The sequence below is a fragment of the Parus major genome, chromosome 1, assembly GCF_001522545.3.
Source record: "Parus major isolate Abel chromosome 1, Parus_major1.1, whole genome shotgun sequence".
NCBI classification, from domain to species: domain Eukaryota; kingdom Metazoa; phylum Chordata; class Aves; order Passeriformes; family Paridae; genus Parus; species Parus major.
Window position 1 is genome coordinate 32828658 of NC_031768.1, and position 21362 is coordinate 32850019.

General features: G+C 40.1%; 1 protein-coding gene across 2 annotated transcripts; it reads left to right on the plus strand.

Annotated features, from left to right (window-relative positions):
- The first annotated feature begins 741 nt into the window (after window positions 1-741).
- On the plus strand, window positions 742-17297 carry RP2 (RP2 activator of ARL3 GTPase). Of its 2 annotated transcripts, none has more exons than XM_015647477.2 (5): window positions 742-953; window positions 9645-10310; window positions 12007-12121; window positions 13285-13370; window positions 14741-17297. In XM_015647477.2, the coding sequence occupies exons 1-5, from the start codon at window positions 810-812 to the stop codon at window positions 14822-14824; spliced, it is 1095 nt and encodes a 364-aa protein (XP_015502963.1). In that variant the 5' UTR covers window positions 742-809; the 3' UTR covers window positions 14825-17297. The 2 variants fall into 2 exon arrangements, with proteins under 2 accessions (XP_015502963.1, XP_015502971.1); XM_015647485.3 differs by lacking the exon at window positions 742-953 and adding an exon at window positions 3729-3886.
- The last annotated feature ends 4065 nt before the right edge of the window (window positions 17298-21362 follow it).

Here is a 21362-nt window from a genome sequence, read left to right on the forward strand (position 1 = left end):
TGTAGGTTTTCCCTCTGGGGAAAAAAACCAAAAACAAACCAGCCAAAGAAAACCAAGCCAAACAACAAACTCTCAAACCAGAACCGAACATAGGAAGCCCGACTATTTGCAATGGGAGGCACAAAACAGCGGGACGCTGGGGCTTCTCATGCTTGCTACTTCTGCTGCTCTGAAACACTTGCAAGAAGCCGGGTCTTCTGGGGCAGCGCTCTCAGGGAGGCAAGCACGGCGGTGGCACACGTCCCGACGGGACCGCACCGACGCATCCATAAAAAACTGATGCGATTTAGCATTAGTCGCTTTGTATTTACACGCCGTACCGAGCGTTCTGCTTCCGACTTCCACAGCCGAACGGGCACACGGCTCCGGGCGGGACACAGCTTTCACCTCGGCAGAGCGCTGGGTTTACGAGCAGCCGCCTCCTCCTCCGAGCCGCTCCCTCGGGACGGGCGGGGGGGAACCCTCCCGGGGGGAACCCTCCCGGGGGGAACCCTCCCGGGGACGAGGGAGCCATGGCGATCACTGACAAACCGCGCTGTCCCGCTTGCCCCCAGCCCCCGCGGGAGCGCTGCCTCCGGCCGCGCCTCGCCCGCTGCCGGGCACCGCCCCATCCAGGCGACTCCGCGGGCCGGAGGCGATGGTTGGAGCGGGACGGGGCGGGGAAGGGGAAGGGGAAGGCGGGGGGAAATGTCGCGGTCGCTACGGGAGACGGGGGAAAACCGGAAGCCGGCGGGGCGGGGCGGTGCGGCGCTGGCGAGCCCTTCCCCGCTCGCAGCCTCTCCCCGCCGGGCGGCGGCGGCAGCAGCGCCATGGGGTGTTTCTTCTCCCGCCGCAGGAAGCCGGGCCAGGGCGGCGAGCAGCAGCAGCAGCAGCAGCAGCAAGCGGGAGCCGGGCAGGACGCGGCGAGCGGCGAGCAGAAGGCGCCGCAGTACAGCTGGGACCTGCGAGCCAAGGTACCGCCCCGGCTGCTGGGGCTGGGGCTGGGGCTGGGGCTGGCTCTCCCTCCCTCTCCCTCTCTCAGTGGGCAGCGTCTCGCCCTCTCCTGCCGCCCGGGATTTGCGGCGGGGTGTGTGCTCCGGCAGGGAGCACGCCTTCCCCGGTGCCGCTGATACGGCTCGGTCCGCGCAGTTCAGCGCGTTTATTTAAACAATTAAAAAGTGCTTAGCCTAAGGATTTTACCAGGCACTCTCAAATTGTGCAAGTGGAGAGGGCGGCGCGCTGGATGCCGCGGCTGCCGGCGGTGCGAGCATCGCTCCCCGCTGCGGGGCCGCTCCGGAGGGGGCTGGCGCTGCCTCCCGGTGGGACAGCGTCCTGTGGGCAGGAGCTTGGCTGTGATAGTTCCCATGGGTGTCTGCCTGCCGTCGGGGTTCCTGATACAGAGCGGAGTCCCCTGGGTGCGTGCTTCACTCAAGCAAAGCGGGATTAATGGCTGGGGGGCTGCTTGTGCTCGGGCGAGTCCCTGCTCCTGCCATTGCAGCGGAGGCATAAAACTCGTGCCGTGTGTCCTGATAGTCTATATTGGTTTTTCCTGCTTGGGTGTTGGTTTGGGGTTTTTTGGGGGTTTTTTTTTTAAGAGGAAGTAGAACTAGCTTATTAGTCCTTAAAATGGCAGATGAAGACAAATCCTTCCCCATGCTATTTCCAGAGCTCCTGGAGGCAGTCATGACGACTTAAGCGGGAAAGCATTTAAATGCTGGATAAAATGTATTTCTTCCTAGCCTCATTTCAATCTTCACTTCCTGAATATATGATATTGTAGCCCTACTAGGCCTCTCCTCTCCAGCTGCCTTCGGGTAGGGGAAGCAGAAACTGGGGCAGGCGGTGAACTTAATTGACGTGGTTTCAACAAACAAAATCCTCAAACCTTTAGGCCATGTTTTACAACTATGGAAAAGAAAATTTGTGAACTTATTTGAATGTTTAGCTTGCTTGTTTTTCAAACTTGGCCAGGTGCTCTAGGGTGTCCCTTAAGTCTTGCAAGTAGATTAAGACAAGCTTAGATGGAGATGAGCTAGAGAGTGTGCGTGTGGCTTGGAAGAATTGGTTCCTCGAGGATAAAGATGAGCAATCTGTGTTGGGCTTGTTGCTTTGACTGGATAGCAGATATTTAGGGAACACAGAAGGGGAGGATAACAACTTGTTACTTTTATGGAGACTGTTCTCACAGCGGGAGGGGCTGTGGTGAAGCCGTATTTTAGAGTGGCAAAACAAAACTTTGTCTAAAAGCAAATTACTAAATCATCCTTTGGAATAATATTTTTTAATTTTAGAGCAAATTCAGCAGCTGAAGCTCAACAGGTATGAGAATTTTTACCTCATCTACTTATATCCAGCTAACTTTGAAAACGGGAAGATGGAAAGTCAGGGTATAGAAAGACTTGATTCAGAGAATAGCTGGCCTTGTTGCTATGGAAATGATTGTTGTTAACTTGCTGGAAGTAGGCTCAAGCTAACATATGGAACTGTTACAGCAGCAACAATCCATCTCTGTGGAGTAAAAAACCTTGGTCATGGATAGGATGTAAAACTTCCTCCTTGTCTATAAAAGACTCTCAGAAACCAGAAGAATCAGTGAGTTTGAGCTGTGCTAGTGAACTGTGTAAACCATCAAATTATCTGCTTAATTTTGTACTGTACACCTAAGAATGGCTATTTAATGTCTGAGTTAATTTCTTTTGCTCTTTGCAGCCTTATTTTTCATTGGGCTTTTTGGGTGTAATATTAATACATTAAATCAGGAAAGCACCTAAGATCACTTTATCTCAGGTGAAGGAGTACTGAGCACTTGGTGCACTAAACTTGTTGATCCCAGTTTGTGTTAAGTGATAGTCAGCATTAACATAGCTTTAAATGTTGTCTGTGATACTTTGTCCTGTTGTCTATTGCATTCTTGTTTCTGATGCTTCGCATAGACTTATTTATTTCACAAGTCTGTATTTGTACACAAAGTTAAATTGAAGCCAGTTGGAAAACTTGTGGCATCAAGACTCCTTTTTGTTCATCAAGTGCACTGACTTGTATTCTAAACCCTGAGAACCTCAGCTCTGTCAACAGTTGTGCTAAGTTGTCTTTTGATGTTTATTTCCACCAATTAAGTTTGGGATGTATTTCTAATTTTAGGCTTTCCTACTCAGTGATGCAGTTGTGGTTATATAATGCAGTTTTAAAAGCAGGTTTGGCAATTGTCTGTAGTTTTTGTAAACCATGCTCTGTCTGTTCTTACAGGTGAGTATATCTTGCTACTCAGACATCACAGCTGTCTTTCTCCAAACTAATGCTATGCTGGCATGGCAGAAAAATGTAGGCGCACTTGTGTGCATATTTGTGTGAGTAAGGATGTGTAGATGGGTGACTGAACCTGAGGGGTTCCTCCAACAAAGGGGTTCTGCTTCTGAAGGACATCACTGCTAGTTGAACCTATTTTAATCGTGTTCTGATGGCAAAAGATGATTAGTATTGACACTGTCTGCTAGTGTAGCCCTAGACAAAGAGTAATATGATGATATCCCAATGACCATGTAACTCTTGTGCAATAGTCCCAAAAATGGACCATGTGGTAGAAAATTCTACATAGAAAATATTATAAAATGCTGATAGCTGAATTGAAACTAAGGAAAGTATATGAATTTGGGGAGCCTTTTCAGATTTCTGTGTGACTTTATTAAGTGAGGACAGCAGTTTTAAGGTATGCAAATTTTAATCAAATTTAGGTAGCATTGTAAATCTGCTGGAGTCTCTGTAATGCTTCCTGAGGCTTTGGTTCAGAGAACTGTGAAGATTACTTATGGTGCACTAAAAGAACGAAAGGATCAGATTATCTTGAAAACAGAAAGGAGAAGGATGAGTATTCAGTTTCTTGCTGCTCTGGGATTCCAAGTCCATGAATGTAAGTAGAGCACAGTTTATTCCAGTCTGTTATTACTGCATTGCATGCTGAGGATTTATCTCTTGATGTCTTTGGGCTGTCATGAGAGTCTCTTTCTGACCAAGTGTAGTGGTGCTCAGCCCTTCTCAGCCTTCTTCAGCTAGCTTTCCACCTGGACTGTTTTCTTTTCCCACTGTATGACTAACAGCACTAACCAAATGTGGGTATGTACAGGCAGGAGCTGGGGCTTGTGTGTCTTGTGATGGCAGATACACTCATGACCTCCACAGGAGAAGAAACACAAATAGCTGCATCATCTTTTTTGCTGTTGTCTCATGTTCAAAGAAGTAGGACTAGATTAATTATGCTCACGGTGGCATTTAGAGCTTAGAGGAACTTTCCTTCCCAGATTTTTTTTTTTTTTTTTTTTTTTTTTTTTTTTTTTTTTTTACTTTTAGGAGGAACAAGTAAAGTTTTGTTTTATGTCAGCTGATTTGCAACTTAACTGCTTTAGTTGATAGGAACAAGCTATCATTGTTATTGTACTGTGTAGCTGTATTTAAACAGTTAAAAACCTCAAGAGGTTTAACTTTCTGCCTAAATCACAGATAGTCTTTTGTTAATTACCTTACATTTGAGGATTCTTCATGAATGATCTGAGCTGATTTGGATATCTTGAATTGTCTAGATCTTGTTTAGGTAGCCATTTTGTATTTTATTTTGGAAAATTAATAAAATAACTTTTTTTTTCTCCAAACAATTAATTATTTTTGTCCTTAAATCCAATGTATCTCCCTTATGTTTCCTGGTGCACTAGAACTACTGCTGTATTTCTCAAAATGTGGTCAGATCAACTGAGAAACAGTCAGAAGGTTCACATCAAGCAGTATTTCCAGTTAGACCAAGTACAGGCCTGTGGTAGCTTCCTTTCTTCTTTCAGTTTTTCTGTATGCAGTATTTGGCAGTGGTTTGCTGAATGTGAATGACCATTTTATGCTGTTATGGGCATTATGGAAAAGCATGAAGATTCCCAAGAAAAGAATGAAACAAGCATTCAGACTGTTGAATTGGCCACTTTTAAGGTCAGGGTGTGCAGGAGATGCTCCAAAATGAAAAGCTGTTTGCTACTGACAGGAACCTGCACTACTCTTTCCACCTTTTCTTGTTGTGCAAGAGTCTTGAAATCTGCTGGTGGGTGAGTAACTTCAACGAGCAACCTCCAGAGGATGTTGCAACTCGTTACTTGAGGGCACCAAACCCATGCAAGTATGAATATGCAGAAGTGTCTAGGCCTGGGAATGCACTTTTCTTTCTTATTTCCCTTATGTTAATTCCCCTGCTGACAAAAATAGTGCTTAAAGCTTCTTAAGTTGGTGTGCCTAGCCTATAGGCACAGCTTTTAATGTCACTGGGTCAGCAGCCAATTGTTCCATGTCATCAGCTGTATATCAGTTCATTTCTGAGCTGCCATCTGTAGTGACTTAGAGAAATGGGGGATGATTTTTTGAGAGTTACATTTAAAAGAGAATACCTTAATGTAAGTGGTTTAGAAATACTTTACAGACTGTTTGCTCAGCAGCCTAGACATGGGTAACTAGAGGAAAGCTGTAACCTGTTAAGAACAGCAGTATCTTCTCATATTTGTAGTGGCATGTCACTGCTGACTGAAACTCCTTCCCTGTGAAAAAGTCTCACTAAGACATGAACTCACACTAGAAACACTTCAAGATAGTGGGATCCTTTATGATTCTAGGTACAGTTACCACTAACAACTATGAAGGTCTTTTACTTCCAAGTCTTCTTCCAAATGGGAGCTGCCCAGTTTTGGTGCCAGTAAAGTGGATAATGGTGGCTGAAGAGATGTACGTCATGTGCAGATTTCACATAGCCTCTAACCTGCTTGCAAGACAGGGGTTTGCAGGAAGGAAAGCTGCTTAACGCACCTTGCACTTGTAACAGGATGTCCTAGAGCTGTAAGCAGCCATGACAAGCTTGTTTGCCTTCACTTCTCTCCTTTTGTTTGTTCTTTAAAATGCTTGCTCCTTACAATTTGTCCTCTAGCTCTTTGTAACAGGCTTCTTACCATTGTAATTGCTAATAACCAAAGATTAGGCTTCTGTGCCTGTTTTGAGAAAGAAAAATATTATCCCTTTAAGAAGAGCTTTTTCATCATCACATCTGGTTATTCTAGGTCATTCTATGGAGTAAATTCCTGAACCTGTGCATAGCCATTTCAGTTAGAAGGTTTCAGCTCCTGAGCTGTGCCAATATCTATTAATGTATGACTCTTATCTATTCTAAGAACTCTTTAAATTCAGCTGAAAATATTAAGAGTTACTGCTATGAATATTCTCACCTTTTGAACTTATATATCAACCTGAGGAAAAGAAGACATTTAAAAATCATGTTAAGGGCTGGAGAGTAAAGGATCTGTCTGGGTGAGATGGGTGGATTTGGACAAAGTATTTTTGAACTTTATCTAAATACAAAGGACAAGTAGATGAGTTATCAAATAGTTGAGTTTTCCTGACCTGCCAAATGCTTAAGATCTAATAGCCAACGGAGCACCAAATGGATGGGCAGAGAAATGTTGTAGTTGCCCCGGGTATGGTTGTACAAGACTGCAGATGTTATTTCCTCTGTTTCTTTTGGCTTTCCTAGACTGTTTTTTTTTTGCTGTTGCCAAGACAGAGCTTAAGAAGCAGTTGGTGTTCACTGTCAGGGGAAGGAAGGTGGTTGCAATGATATTAACCTGTTGATGATACCTGAAGACTTCAGAGAAGGTGAACATGAACCGAGAAGGCCGATGGCATCCTGGCTTGTATCAAAAGTAGTGTGGCCAGCAGGACTAGGGCCATGACCTATACTGGGCACTGTTGAGGTTGTACCTCAAATCCTGTGTTCAGTTCTGGATTCCTCACTTCAAGAAAGACACACAAGTACTGGAGCATGTCCAGAGAAGGGCAGTGGAGTTGGTGAAGGGTCAGGAGCACAAGTTTGATGAGAAGCAGCTGAGAGAGCTGTTTAGTTGGAAGAAAAGGAGGCTCAGGGGAGACTTTATTGCTCCCTACAACTACCTGAAAGGAGGCTGGAGGAGGTCAGGGTTGGTTTCTTCTCCCAAGTACCAAGTGATAGGACAAGATGAAAAGGCCTCAAGTTGCTCCAGGGGAGGCTTAGATTGGACATTAGGAGAAATTTCTTCATGGAAAGAGCTGTAACAGGAATCCCATGGAAGTGATTGAGTCCCCATTCCTGGAGGTATTTAAAAGATGTGTAGATGTGGCAGCTGGGGACATGTTTTAGTGGTGGACTTGGCAGTGTCAGGTTAATGGTTGCACTTGATGGAATTAGAGGTCCTTTCCAATTTCAACTGTTCTGTAATCCTATGTGCATATAAGGAGCTGTTGGATGCATCCTCAAAATCATGGTTCTGCCTTCAGACCTTTTTCTCTGGTATGTTTCTTTTACACAGGAGAAGTGAAATATTTATATCTGCTATAGTCTTTTATCTCCTTCTCTCAGGGGCAATAACCCAGTGGGGGGAGAGAGTATCAAATCTATTTCATACAGTCCCTCCAGTCTGTACTGCAGTGTTAATCAATAAATTCTCTAAGTCTTTAAAAGGATAACTGCAAAGCAAAGTTAAAGTAAATACACAAGTTCCCTGGTATGGTCAACAAACTGAGAAGTAAAAGCTGGGTCGGGTGGAACTCTTAGTTCTGGAAAATAGGCAAATAAAGAGGAGCTTCTGAATCTGCTAATAAGCTGAACTTTTATTTTTATCTTGACTACTGTTCTTACTCAAAAACTCTCGTTTGAAACTGTCTATAAGCTGTGAATTTGCTGACTAACCAGTGTTTTTCACCTAGGACTAAATAAAATTGCAAAGTTTCACATGTCCTTGCAAAGGCCACAGGGTAGGATGAGCTAGTGCTGTTTCTGAGGCTTTGTGGAGCAGGGCAATTCAGAAAGACGTGCTTAGGTTCCAAGTTTTGAAAAAGCTGTAAGTTCTGGAAACACTGAACTTCTCATTCCTAAGAGAAGTAACTGTTCCTCTGTGCCTCTTTTGAAAGCAGTAAGTCTGTCTCCCATAGTTATTTAAAAAAAAAAAAGCCAACACCCAACATACAGATATACACAAACATACATAAATGTTCTAGGAGATGCCTGGGAAGAATATGTCCAAAATCAATTTTAATATTTATATTCTCCAGTAAGAGAGAATATAAGGGTAAATAACTCGTGTATGGATCAAATGTGTAACATTATTTGAGACTAAAGGCCTTGGAGGGGTTGAATCCAAAGCATGCTGTGTGACTGAGTCTCCATGAGGTGTCCCCTATCTTTTGGGTCTCCCAGTTTGATTTGTAACACTTCCAGCTAACTTTCCTGATGTATACTACTGGTATTAAATATGATTAAGGAGAGAATTCTAGGAAGCCATCTTCATTGTCTCAACTTGTGTTTTATCTGGAAGATTGATCAGACTTCCTTTCCTGTCTGAAAGTCATATATGGTGCATAAAATACATTTTATCAGCTGGTAGAGATTTTTAGCTTCCTTTGGCTGTTACAGTCAAAAGCTGCCTAGGCTGGTTCAATGAATGTCTGGTGCTATCCCATTCTGGTTTATGCCTTTTGCTGGTCTCTAAATATTGAGTCAATGTTTGACATGCTAGGAAGAAGTTTTCTTAGAAATTGGACTACACCTAAACTGTAGTAGTGCATGATAACTGATTATGGTACAGCAAATTTTAGGAGCTTCAAGGCTGATAATCAAATAACAGGTTGGTGAAGTGGTCTTGTGTCAGTCATTCACTCATACATTTCATACACTCATACACACACTAAGTGCTGTTTTAATGAGCTTTCACAAGAGGGCAGAGTAGATTTTGCTCCAGGAATTGTAGTTGGCTTGAGAGTAGATTTATATCTAGAAATAAGCCACCTCAGATTCCTTTGGTTTTAGGACAGCATGGGCTGTATTATTCATACTTTCTACCTGCATTGCATCCATCCTAAGTGCTGTGTGGCTCATGATTTGCTGCACCCTAAAGGAGAGTCCCAGGGAAAGTCACAGCCTCTCTCAAGTGTTCTGCCCAGTGAGAGGGATGTTGGAGGGGAGGAGATCTGCAAACATGCCCCCTGTACCACCACTATCAGTTTTTTGCTTCTTGGACCAGGCTAAAACAATCTCCTATGTTTTGTTAGCCCAGAAATCTTGTCATAGTTAGTGCAAGGTAATTCTGTGGTCCAGATTAATGAGCTCTCTGTAGCTTGCTAGCATAATAGAGACGATACTGCTTGACAGCAACAAGATTTCCTTTCAATGTGCGCAGTAAAATATGAGCAATAAAGCTACTCAAAAAGGAAATACTGTATATCTCCAGATTCATAAATCTGTAAGTATGTTGGACAATTTATTTATTACAGTTACTAATCAGAACTGTCATCCTTGTTGGAACAGTTTAGAGTCCACAATCAAAACTAGCTCCCTTTGCCCCTTTCTTTATTAAAGGACAAACTGAGTTGTTTTTCTTTATTCCCATGGAGCATCTCAGAAGTTTAGTTTCACTTCTTAGTTGCGTCTCAATCCAATGTATTCCAGTATTTTAGCTAAAAGAGTTGCTTCTGATCTTTGATCACTCATTGAAGACTCTTGTGGCAGTTTTTCCTATACAATTTCTTCAGTAAGTGTAAGTCAGTGGACATTTAGCATTATAATATTCTCTGCATTTGAAGACTTTAACCTTTTTTTTTTTATTTTATTCCTCCTTTAGATTGACCCCAAAGATTACACTTTTTCCGGACTTAAAAATGAAACTGTGGGTCGACTGCCTGGAAAAGTAGCAGGACAACAGTTTGTCATACAGGACTGCGAGAACTGTAAAATCTACATATTTGACCATTCTGCTACAATCACGATCGACGACTGTGTAAATTGCCAAATCTTTTTAGGACCAATAAAAGGCAGTGTGTTTTTCCGTGACTGCAAAGATTGTAAATGTGTGGTTGCCTGCCAACAGTTCCGCACACGGGACTGCAGAAAGCTGGAGGTGTTCTTGTGCTGTGCCACCCAGCCCATTATCGAGTCCTCCACAGGGATGAAATTTGGATGTTTCCAGTACTATTATCCCGAGCTTGCTTTGCAATTTAAAGATGCTGGTCTGAGTATCTTCAATAACACGTGGAGCAACATCCATGACTTTACCCCTGTGTCTGGAGAAAATAACTGGGACCTTTTGCCTGAAACTGCTGTAGTCCAAGATTATGTTCCTCTGCCCAGCTCTGAGGAGCTGAAAGCTGTCAGGGTTTCTACTGATGCTACAAAGAGCATAATACCCATAACTCGAGGGCGGAGACAGAAAAACAGTGATGAATCGTGTTTGGCTGTGTTTTTTGCTGGTGACTACACAACTGCAAATGCCAGGAAGTTAATTGATGAGGTAAGCAACCTTTGAGTTCATTCAGGATTTTAAATTCCTAATTAAACTTTCTCCTGGGCAGCCTCTGATTCTCCCTGAAGGGGGGCTGTAGAGGCTCTGTTTGTCTACTGACCATACTCATCAATTGAATTGTTTAAAACCTTGAAGCAAGATAAGAAACTGAATCTCATTTGATCAGTCAGTTGCTTTACAGTTGACATCCTGTGAGCAGCACATCTGTCCTCTAACAGTTCTGGTGTACTTTTCCATCATGACGCAGCAAAGTGATGCTCTGAAGAAAATATGTAGTTGATTTGATGAACTTGGTCAAATATAGAGTAAGTGATTGACAGTGCTTGTGAAAGGGATGTAACTGATTAACTTGTTACCTTATTGTCCTGAAAGTCTCAGCTAACAAAAGCCTGTCCTGAAAGTTTTTCCAGTACCAACAGGCTAAAAAAATATATATATATATATGTGTGTATATATATATGTATATATGTGTATATATATATATCCGTCTCCTGTGTCATCCAGTGTTGGAACGTTTTTTCTGAAAGGGGCAGTGAGTGTTTTGTCACAACTAGTCAGCTGTCTTTAATGACATACATAGTTTTTTTTATTTGGTTTGTGGGTTTTGGTTTTTTTTTTTTCAGGTTTATTTTTCTTTTTTGTTTTGTTTTGGTTTTTTTTCCTGTACAACAGAAGCTTCCAAGCTTGCCTGAGTTTGTACTTTCCTGAGGCTAAAACCTGGGAGAGTCTGGCTGCATTCAGCATCCTAAAGTGCCAAGGATGTCACAGAGCAGAGCCAGTAACCATGGGCTACAGCCTCTGAGAGTGGTATCTGCAAAAGCTGCTGATCACAGTGTTGTATGATCAACTAAACATCTGGTGGAGCTCTTTCTCTTGGGTTTTTATCTGCAAGGAAAGAAAGCTGTGGGGAGTCTCCTTGCCTCCCCACTGCCCAGCTGGGCTTTTATGGGACTAAGCTACCCAGTTACTTGGGTGAAAGGAGATAATGATACTTACAGGTGGTTTCTTTTTCTGATGAAGGAATAGCTACAGGAGGAGGAGAGTAATAGATGTGCTCTCCTCTGTTAGTAGTTATTTAGAAGTCAGAGTTATGGAGATGCTAAAGGATTAGTTAGTGAGTTTCTGTGGAAATCTAACTGCTCTGTAGATTAATGGATGTTTTGGAAGTAAAAATGTGTTTGCTCCTTTCCCCCATGCTTTTAGTTTCATGCTATATTTAGAGTAAAAACGAGGGGTTTTCAAACATTGTTAACTATTGTTTCAAACCTGAAAACTTCGGCAGTGGATACAGCAGAGTTGGAGCTAACGTTTGACTGAACTATTGCAGACTAAAGCGAACTGACTGCTTGTTTCCAGATGCTGAATGCCTTTAACTCCCATTAATTTTTGCTTGTGAGGGACTGTGAGGAAAAATACATAACCCTGGGCCCTAATATAGAAAACAAAAACATTCACATGTATTTCTCTAGGTGCACTAGGGCAGAGAAGAAAATCTGGATGAATGGAATGAAAATAAATAAAAGTGTAGGAAAAGCAAATGGTTTCTGAAAAGAGCAAAAAGGGTCCCTTTGCTCTGAGATTTAATGTGTATGAGAAAAATGAGTCTATTACAGTGTAATCTGAATACTGAAGTTGAACTCTGCCTTAGAATTCATGTTAAAAATGCTTCTTTCTCTATTAACAGATGACCAGTAAAGGCTTTCAGCTGGTACAGACTAAAGAAGTCTTAATGAAGGCAGAGGATGCTCACAGAGTTTTCCAGCAGAGTGCATTAGAATTCATTCCGCTGCTGGATAAAGGTGAGTTTGTGTTTTATTTCTCCTCTCGATATAGAAATCTGTCACTAGAGAGTTCTGGAGAAGAAATAGGAATGAAGGACAAATTTGTATTTCAAGGGCATACTGTAAAACCTCTTGAGATGAGTTTTGGAAGCTTCAGTGAAGCTCTAAACCAGCCAGAACTCCTGAAGGCATCAGAAATTAGTTGTTTCACTTGTATTTTTTGTTTTTGCTCCCCCTCTAGTGGTCCAACCACATAGCTCAGGAGCAGTGACACATGCAGATCTGCCTGGAGTGGTCAAAAAAAGTTCATGCTTTTAGACTATTTCTAACATGTCACCAGTGCTGCTCAACCACTGAGCTGTTCAGTGTTTCTGTACAAATCATTTAAGCAAATCAGTAGAGATGTACATAAAGCAGATAAGCCTTTAAAATTATTTTTTGTAACTGGTGTACTATCAGAGTATTTCAAAAGACTTTCTATTGATATGACTGCAGTTGGGTTTTGTCTCTTCCTGCAGAAGTACTGACATCTTGTTATCTGTTGTATGCTAAAGCTCACTACACATTTCCAAACTTGCTAGCAACGTGCAGGTTTTTTTCATGGTGACATGAGAGGTCTGTGATGCTCATTGCAAGAACAGGACAAAAGTCATTGCACTTATATGATGATAGTCTAGCTTATGGGCTATATTGCAGTCATGTGGGAAGAAATACCATGTTCAGAATGAAACCAGAGAAAGCAGATCTGCAAATAGTGGGTGAGAACAAGTGTAAAAATCAGGCAATTCGCTATCTTGGGACCGAGGCAAAAATGCTTGAATGACTCAGTTCCACTCCAGATGTCTGTGAAATGGCTCACTATTTGAGCAGCATAGTCTGACTCACTTCCATGATGCACTCCTTAGCATTTTTGTGCTATTGCTGCCTTTCAAGAAGTAAAACTGGAATCCTGCCCAAATCTCTGGGGGAAAAAAAAAAAAGGCATGGAATTGCAGATAACACTGTACTTTTTTTGTAACATGTTTAAGTCTTTTTAATTCTTTATCTATTGTTATGGGGCTGCTCAAGCAAAAAAATAACATGCTTCTTGCAAGCTTCACAATTCCCTATGGGTCGAGAAATCTACTGTTTCAATGTGAAGCTTAGAAGTACTATTGATTTTAGATGAAACTGTTTTCTAGGTCCAGTGATTGCTTTGGAATTCAATGGAGATGGTGCTGTGGAACAATGTCGAAGCACTATAAATGAAGTTTTTAGCGGGACCAAGGTAAGCTGGTGCATTGCTTTATTCCCAGAAAATATGGTCAAGATATAATGTTGACATACTACACTATCTTTTTAGGTTCGTGGGTAGTAAAATTTGAATATCTTGTTGTTTTGTTTTTTTGTACTCAAAACACAGGTTACTTGTATGACAAGAAAATTGTCATAGGAGAGGGAGTTCCTATATCCACTGAAGAATACAAGATTTCCACTTAAAACTGTTATTTCACATAATAGCAAAATCAAGCTCTATAATTATAGTACAAAAAAGTTCTGCTTCAAGTCTTTGATTTAGTCACATAATTATGTGGTATTGTGTCTATTAAACCATGACAAAGATAATATGATGGGATTTAAATTTTTTTCCATGTTCACTTTTGCTGTGTAGGATACCACAGAACGCTTTCCTTCAAAGACAGTGCTCTTTTTTCTTCTGTCAGCTTCTTTCACTTTAGCTTCCTTACACCACACTTTCCTTGCCCTTTCTCTAAATGGCAATAATTTTGAGAAAGTTTATGGAAACATTTAGAGCACTCCTGATAACAGGAGATTAACAAACCCTTTGCTTTCAGGCAGCTGTTCAAAGAAGACTAGAATGTCTTTGAGACATAGCATCCACACAGCTCCTTGCTGTCTTTCAGTTCGTTTCAAAATACTTACTTGGAACTAGGCTGACTAGTTTCTGGTAAACAGTTATCTTGTAATAAGTCATCTCATTTAATTTTTTGATTGAGGCTTTTACTTGCATGTTGAGATGGGTGAACAGCCGCAACGTTCTCTGTTACACTCAGCTGTTTATCTATTGCCTAAGACAGTTGTTGATCTGCTGAAAACTTTCAAAGGTAATGCTCCTGGAGCTTGGACTTTCACACGCATTGATAAATTTTGAAAAATGCAAAAATAATTGAAGATACTTTTTTAAAAATAGTCAGGAGATGCAACGAAGTTTTTTTTAAGGGTAATATAGCACCAAGAAGACTTTCTTACAAACTCTCCCTTTCTGTTATAGGATAGAAGTCTAAGAATTCTGTGTATTTATTTTTCCCCTGCTCTCCTGGAGAGAGTTGACTTTACCAATCAAAATACATTAAATAAACACTAACTGAAGCTGTGACCCCTGAATAATGAAGCCCCAAACTCCTGATCCTGAAGGCAAGGGTTAATGCAGCCAGCATGTGTGCTAGGAAAGGGTCATGATAACAAATAGTGGATGCATCAGGGAGGAGAAAATACTTGGATTTGTTCTGTCATGCAGTGGGAAGCAACAGAGTTGTGTCTCTCGTGAAATGCGAAACTAAAAATAAGCATTACTGATTCCAAATGAGCACGGCTGCTTTTACTGACACATAACTATTTTCTTGTTTAACAAAACAGGTTTTTGTATCGGAAAGCAAAGCATCAGCATCTCAAGATGTAGACAATTTCTACAACTTTGCTGACATGCAGATGGGAATGTGAAGTTCAGCATGAAGGTGCTCATGTATGGTTTGTGTCAGCACTTGGATGTCACTTGGCTTGAGTATCACAGTAATTTTGTCATTTAATTTTGTATTTCTCATATGTCCCTTTTATAAAGCCACTGGTGGTTTTTAATACCGTATTATCTGAACTGGAGTAAACCGCATAGCTAGCCATGTGCATTGTGTTTGAAACTTCAAAAACAATTGAGCTTTTCTACTAACTTTTTTACAGTGATTTCTAAATATCTATCGACACTTGAATGTTTCTTGACAACATCTAATGGTTATACGTATTTTAAAAGTGCAGTGCTGATCCAAGTTTGATGCAGTAGTGATTGTTAGCTTTCACTCAGACACATTATTTAGAAAGTGTATTTAGGTGAAACTTGCCCTTCAAAATTTTCCTGCATGCAAATTTTCTTCACTGGCGGTCGAGGAAGGAAGCTGTAGTCGTTGACTTTTTCTGAAAGCTTAGTCTGAAATGAATTGTCCTTGTAGCATGCTTTCAAAAGCGGTTTGGGACTGGCTTATTCTGCTTCAGCACGCTTTTTGAATAAAGTTGTTTGCAGCAGCATTTATGGTGAGCATTGCCACAACAGCATTCTAGAAGTGAGCACTTGCCAGGCTTTTCTGATTTGAGATGGATCCTGTGCATGAGTGCTCTGCTGAAGCTGCTCTAAGGTCTGCCCAGGTTCTTTGGTGATACAGCTGCCTCTGGCATTGCCAACTCACATGTGGGATATACATGAGGTTCCTTTGCACCTGGAGCAATAAACCTCTGGCTTATTGTTGTTTGCTAGAAGGAACACAGCCAGCAGTCAGTGAAGGACTTTGATGGCATTAAGAACCTGTTCTTCCTTGCTAGACCCCAGGAGAAGGCTTTTACATGCAGAACTGATATAGAAAGTGCTGTAAAGTGCTACACACTGCCATAGGATTTATTTTGTATGAATTCTAAAGACAGACTGAAGTGCTACCAGCATTTTGTGAGATGCATTTGAATAGTGTTCAGTAATAATGCTTATTGCTAAGTAATGCATATTAGAATGCAAATCTATATGGGTACTAAATACATGATTGATTTATTTTTGCATATTACATCTTTATTGATTTTTCTACATGAACTTAAAGCTTAAGTCCAGGTTTACAAGCCCTCTAATACTTGAACCAATTTGCATGCAGATACACAAAACCAAATTTCATAATTAAAACATGGCTTGCCAGTTTGCATAGCCTTTACAATTCATTGAATGGATTGGGGGTGTGTTGAGGTACTAAAGCAATTTCCTCCTTATGGTCATGCATCACAGGGGAAGATTTTGCAAATCATGACTGAAAATGAGTCTTCACTCATCAGTTTCACAGCTCTGGAGCTCCAAAGTGGATGGCTAAAAACACATCTCTAATTTTTTTTAATTACCACATGAAAGAATTTCTTCTGAAATTCATAGTTCTGTAATGCCCAAGAGCAGTTCTGAACTGTCATTTTGTTGCTGCTGGGCAAATACTTGCCATTAGTTTAAACTAGAGAATACATCCTTAGGACTTCTTGTTATAGTTATGGATAGATAAGGAAGAATATATCCTGAATAAATGAAACCATTGGTGTACTAGAGGTAAGAAAATTGCCACTTCTTTGAAATGTTTTTATTTGACAAAGTGAAAGAAAATCAAGCCACCACCAGAACCAAACTGGTAGAAATTGCCACTTATTTGCACTTAGCCAGCCAGAATTTTATTTTTTTTTTTTTTTTTTTTTAGTAAGTGTGAGGCGAGGCTGCACAAAGAACTAAAAATTTCACCTTGCCTTCCAAAGTACTAGCACAACTCATCAGTCAACATTTATAAGAATTAATCTAGACATGTACAGTAAATGTATTATTTTGGTATGGACAGTACACTGAAATTGTATCATGTACTTCAGAACTGTCATTGTGTGGTTTGTATCAGCAATAGATATACTGGACTACCTTGGTCTCTAAACTTTTACATATAATATTTCCAAAGTTACATGCTGATACATGATTGTATGTTTATAGCTTATTTTTTGTATCATCAATCTGCTCTAGAAACAAAGTGCTAAATGGACCTTTGTGACTCCTGCTGGAGAAAAGGATGATTAATTAAAAATTAATCTAGGCTTGAAACAGTGGAATAACTTTTTTAGATGCTGGGAAAGAGCAATGGGTTTTTTTGTTTTTTTTTAACATGAATGGTCTGTTTATTGACATAAAGAATTTTTGATTAAAAAAATCCCTAAATAATGAAGGAGTTTATCAATCCAATTATTTATCTATCTTTTGATTTCCATTTCTTGTTAACAGGTGTTAACACTTCTAGCTTAAGTCAGGAATTCTTTGCATTACAGAATGGTACATGTTTCATGTATTTGTACATTTCTTGTGTAGCTTTTAATGTAATTTGTATTACACTGTGAATGTGATTCATAATAAACATTTGAAATATTTGAACTCTGGATTCTGAAGACGTTTTAAAATTATAGTATATTAAAAACATAATTATAGTAGGTATAAAAACTGATTTCCATGTTTAAACAGGGATGTATCTTGAAATAGATACTCATAGCTGATAGAAAATAAGCATTAACTCTCTGAGCATTCAAAAAGGTGATATTTTGACAGCAGGGATTTTTCCTCAGTGAGAAATTGTGGTGGTTACAGTAGTAAAAATAGTTAATTTGGAAAGCAGGTCCATTTAATATTGGAAATATGGTAAAATCCTCCTGAAAATAGGTAAACATTTAATAAATTTCCAAACATGGCTTTAAACTGGTCAGAAATTGTGACTTTTCCAAACAGAAATGGTCTATGGTAACTCTCACTAAGCACAAATATTTAGAAAGAACATAAAGTACTGTATCAATACATTTGTCTTTTGAATATAATGAGTAAAATTATGAAGCTTTAAAGTATCTAAGCTTTTGGTTTACCTTTAGCTATTATTGTACAATTTTACAGTTTAAAAACCATCTTGTTACCCCAGTTGGATCCAAGTTGCCCAATAATCTTTTTTTTTATGTAGTGTCTGAGTCATAGCAAAGCTGCCCTTAAGTATTTTCACCATTTTTACCAATCACATCTTCAAATATGAACATGAAGTATCTGTGCCCCAGTTGCTAGATCACCCACTTTCTTTTGTCATATCTAATATATGTTTTTTTGCATGACTTTAATCCACATAACAGGCTGCACCTACATAACTTGGACAGACTTTTTTCAATTCCATAAAGCAGCCTTAACCTTTTATTACAAAATATATGCTTAAGTCAGTGTGACTAATAAGGGGAAAAAAATGTTTTACTGACTTAAGTATGAGTAAAACTCTGTAGCTGAATATTTTCTTATTTAAATGCTGGCTTTTAAGTATTTAGGTTTCATTAATATATAATTCAGCCTTCTGCACAAATTTTAATCAATGTTGATAATAGTATCTTCTAAAAAGATACTGATTTCACAGGCTGTTTTCCTAAAAAATTATTGCAGGACATAGTGAAATAAACATTTTAGCACCTAGGAGCAGCCCAGTAGCCTGCCTGATTAGTTCCTAAACTCTAGGTCTCTGGCTATCAAGTTCCTTGTTGACTCACTGGGACCTTTGTGCCACTTCTTTTTTGAATTAATAAGTAAACCTCCTGAAACCACAAGGGTGACATAGGTCTTTGGAGGTCTACAGGAACAGCTCTTCCAAGGCATATTTAAATCTGATCTAAAACATGTAAATTCTAGTCCAACAGCTTCAAAAGCTTATGAATAAGTGCTGATTGCAAGTATCATCTCTAGCATCCATGGATTTGAGTGGGATGGTGCAAGTGGCTGTAGCAGTTCCTGAAGCTGTGTGCTGCATTTTGCTGCAGTATATGTGGGAAGGCAGCTAGCTCTGGGAGTCCATCCCATTCCCTGGGCATTGATTGCAGAGCCTTATGAGCTACAGTAGTTTGCTGAGAACAATTTCTGAAAGGTAATCATTCACTGTACTGCCATCCTGGAGGCTTTTCTTAAAGCTGTCTATTCTGAGCTCTGTCTCTCAACACAACCATCTACATATGGCAAAACTCTGCAAACATCAAACCTGGTAGAAACAGGATGTACAGGAGGATTAACTGAATGGCTGGGAGTTATGGGGCATTTACAGTCCAGACATTAATATCTTTGTGTCCAGTTTGATTGAAAAATGCTTTTGACTGCTTTCATCTCTTCAGAATGCCAAGTTGCCATAAGACTGTTGCTGGTAATGTTTGTGGTCAGTGTTCCTGAGGCACATGTAGTCATCACTGCTTCTGAGTAAGAGAGAAGAAAAGGACAGGGAAGTGAGAGAAGCTTTTAAAAAAAGCTCTGAGGTTTTCTGAGTACGTAAGAAAAATGTGCAACTGCTCTTTTTTTCTTTTTTTTTTTTTAAATGCATTTAGTGATAATCCCCAGCTATGTACGATTTCATGGCCAGAATATCTCAGTATTTTCCCAGCATGTGTATTAAGCAATATGACCAGCATCTGTCAAGTACAAGTCATCCTCTTTCTAATTGCTTAAGGCTTTAAAATTGCCAGTGCTGGAAGGGTCTAGGAGATCTATCAAATACGTGTGGATTTTGCTTGTATCCTTCTGCTAAAACAGTTGCAGAAAGTTTGTCCTTCAAAAAACAGGTAAAGTTGATAGCTAGGAAATTTTACTGAAGTTAAAAGCTCTTGAACAGTTTAAATGAGTGTTTGTCTGATGTTCCCAAACTGCAAAGGCTGAAAGCAATGTGCTGTTATAGGTTCTACCCAAATGAAGAGGCTAAATTTAAGACAAAGCACCTCTGCAGTACTGGGAGCTCAAAGAACTGTGTCTAGATGACAGTGCTATGTGTCTTTCTGCTTTTCCAACTTCATTTTAGCACAAGTATTGTGGTAGTGAAGTCACAGTTCATAGAGTCATGCAAGGATCTGTACTTTTATTTTTAGGAACCTTTTGTCATAGGGAAGAAAACTTGGAAAGCTTTGGGTTTGTTTCTTTATTTTGGTTTGTCTTTGTTTTTTTGGAGTTTTTTTCTGTTTAAGCTATTAAGCCATCCTGTGTCTCAAAAATAAAAATAATTTAAACATGTTGGGGGATATGGGGTGACCACAGAGCTGTAATTTCTAAACACTGAAGGGAGCAGCAGCCCTACTTTCCCCTATTTAAATGGATGCTCTGCTGCTGTGGTGAGATTTTCCCCAAACTGATGTACATCACTAGAGAGGCAGCTAACTTTCCAGGTCTTTCAGGCAATTTTATTTCCTCACTAACACAAGCATAAGATGTATTCTTTGATTCTTTTTTTGTTAGGTACTTCCATGCATTTAAGGTACAGAACTATAATACTAATCGGTTTTGAAAGCTACTGGCAGCCCTCTCCTTAGAAGGAGAAAGAAGGAGAAAGATAAATCAAAGATCTCCCTAAGCACAGAACTTTGAACTTGTCAGATCCTGGGAAGTGAAGCTCGCACATTTTGCTCTTAAGAGAGTAAAAGGTTCATGATTGTGAAAGTACTATTTTTTTATTTTTTTTTGTCTGAATGTGCTGATCTTTTTATGAAGGGAGATCTTCCCCCACATTTCTGAAGTCCCTCCACAAAAAAAAAAACCAAAAAAACCAACAAAAAAAACAACACTTCGGGGGCCTTTTTTTATAGGGTCCTGGAGATAAAATGGAAGGGCTGTGCTATGACCTGAGGGCATCTTTTGATAGCTGCCCCAACAAGTGCTAAAGGATTGGACTCAGTGTTAAAAGACTATCTTTTGAAGCTCTGAGTGTTCTTTGCTTCTATTTCTACTAGTGAGTATCAGAAACATTTTTAGTCACAAGAGTTTGAAGATGTCTAGCCATCCTTATTTAAGATTCTGCTTTGCATTTTTTTCCACAGAAGAATGAAAGTCATAATTAATGCTCACATTTGCAGGTGCATGTTTGAACTTTATGGTAACAGTTCAATAATTTTGCTCAATGTGAAAGGAAAATAAAGGAGTTAAGCTTTTCTGTCTCTTGCCATTAACTGCCAGTGTTTGCTCTGCTTTCAAGGACATTGTATCAATGTTTCATCAATGGTATCTGCTCTGCTGATGGAGTTTTATGCAGCATCTACACATTTCAAAGGAAAGTGGTATACCAGCCTTTGGTATCTGTGTATTTCTTTTATCAGAGTCAACTGTAATTTTTGGCCATGGAGGCTTCTATGTGCAGGCTGGGAATGCCATGAAGACTTGGAGGTAAGGGGTTTGAATTAACTTACCAGGCCTTTCCAATGCCTATTTGCTTATTACGTACTTGTTGTCTTTTTCTTCTCTGGCATCTGATCAGTGATAACAGATGCAGTATACAAAAATACTTGTTGTTGTTGAAATTTACTGCAGTACTTCTAGGTATTTTAGTTAGAGGTGCCTCTTTTGTGGCTCAGATCCATGTTAAACTCTGCATGACCATCTCAGACTTTAAATGCTACTTCAGTGTAACTTTCTTAATACCCTAATATACTACAGGCAGCTTTTGTACAGCTGAGT

Coding starts and splice junctions, on each gene's coding strand:
- RP2 (XM_015647477.2), top strand. CDS start 810: ATGGGGTGTTTCTTCTCCCGCCGCAGGAAGCCGGGCCAGGGCGGCGAG. Junction 954..9,644: donor GCTGGGACCTGCGAGCCAAG/GTACCGCCCCGG, acceptor TTCCTCCTTTAG/ATTGACCCCAAAGATTACAC. Junction 10,311..12,006: donor CCAGGAAGTTAATTGATGAG/GTAAGCAACCTT, acceptor CTCTATTAACAG/ATGACCAGTAAAGGCTTTCA.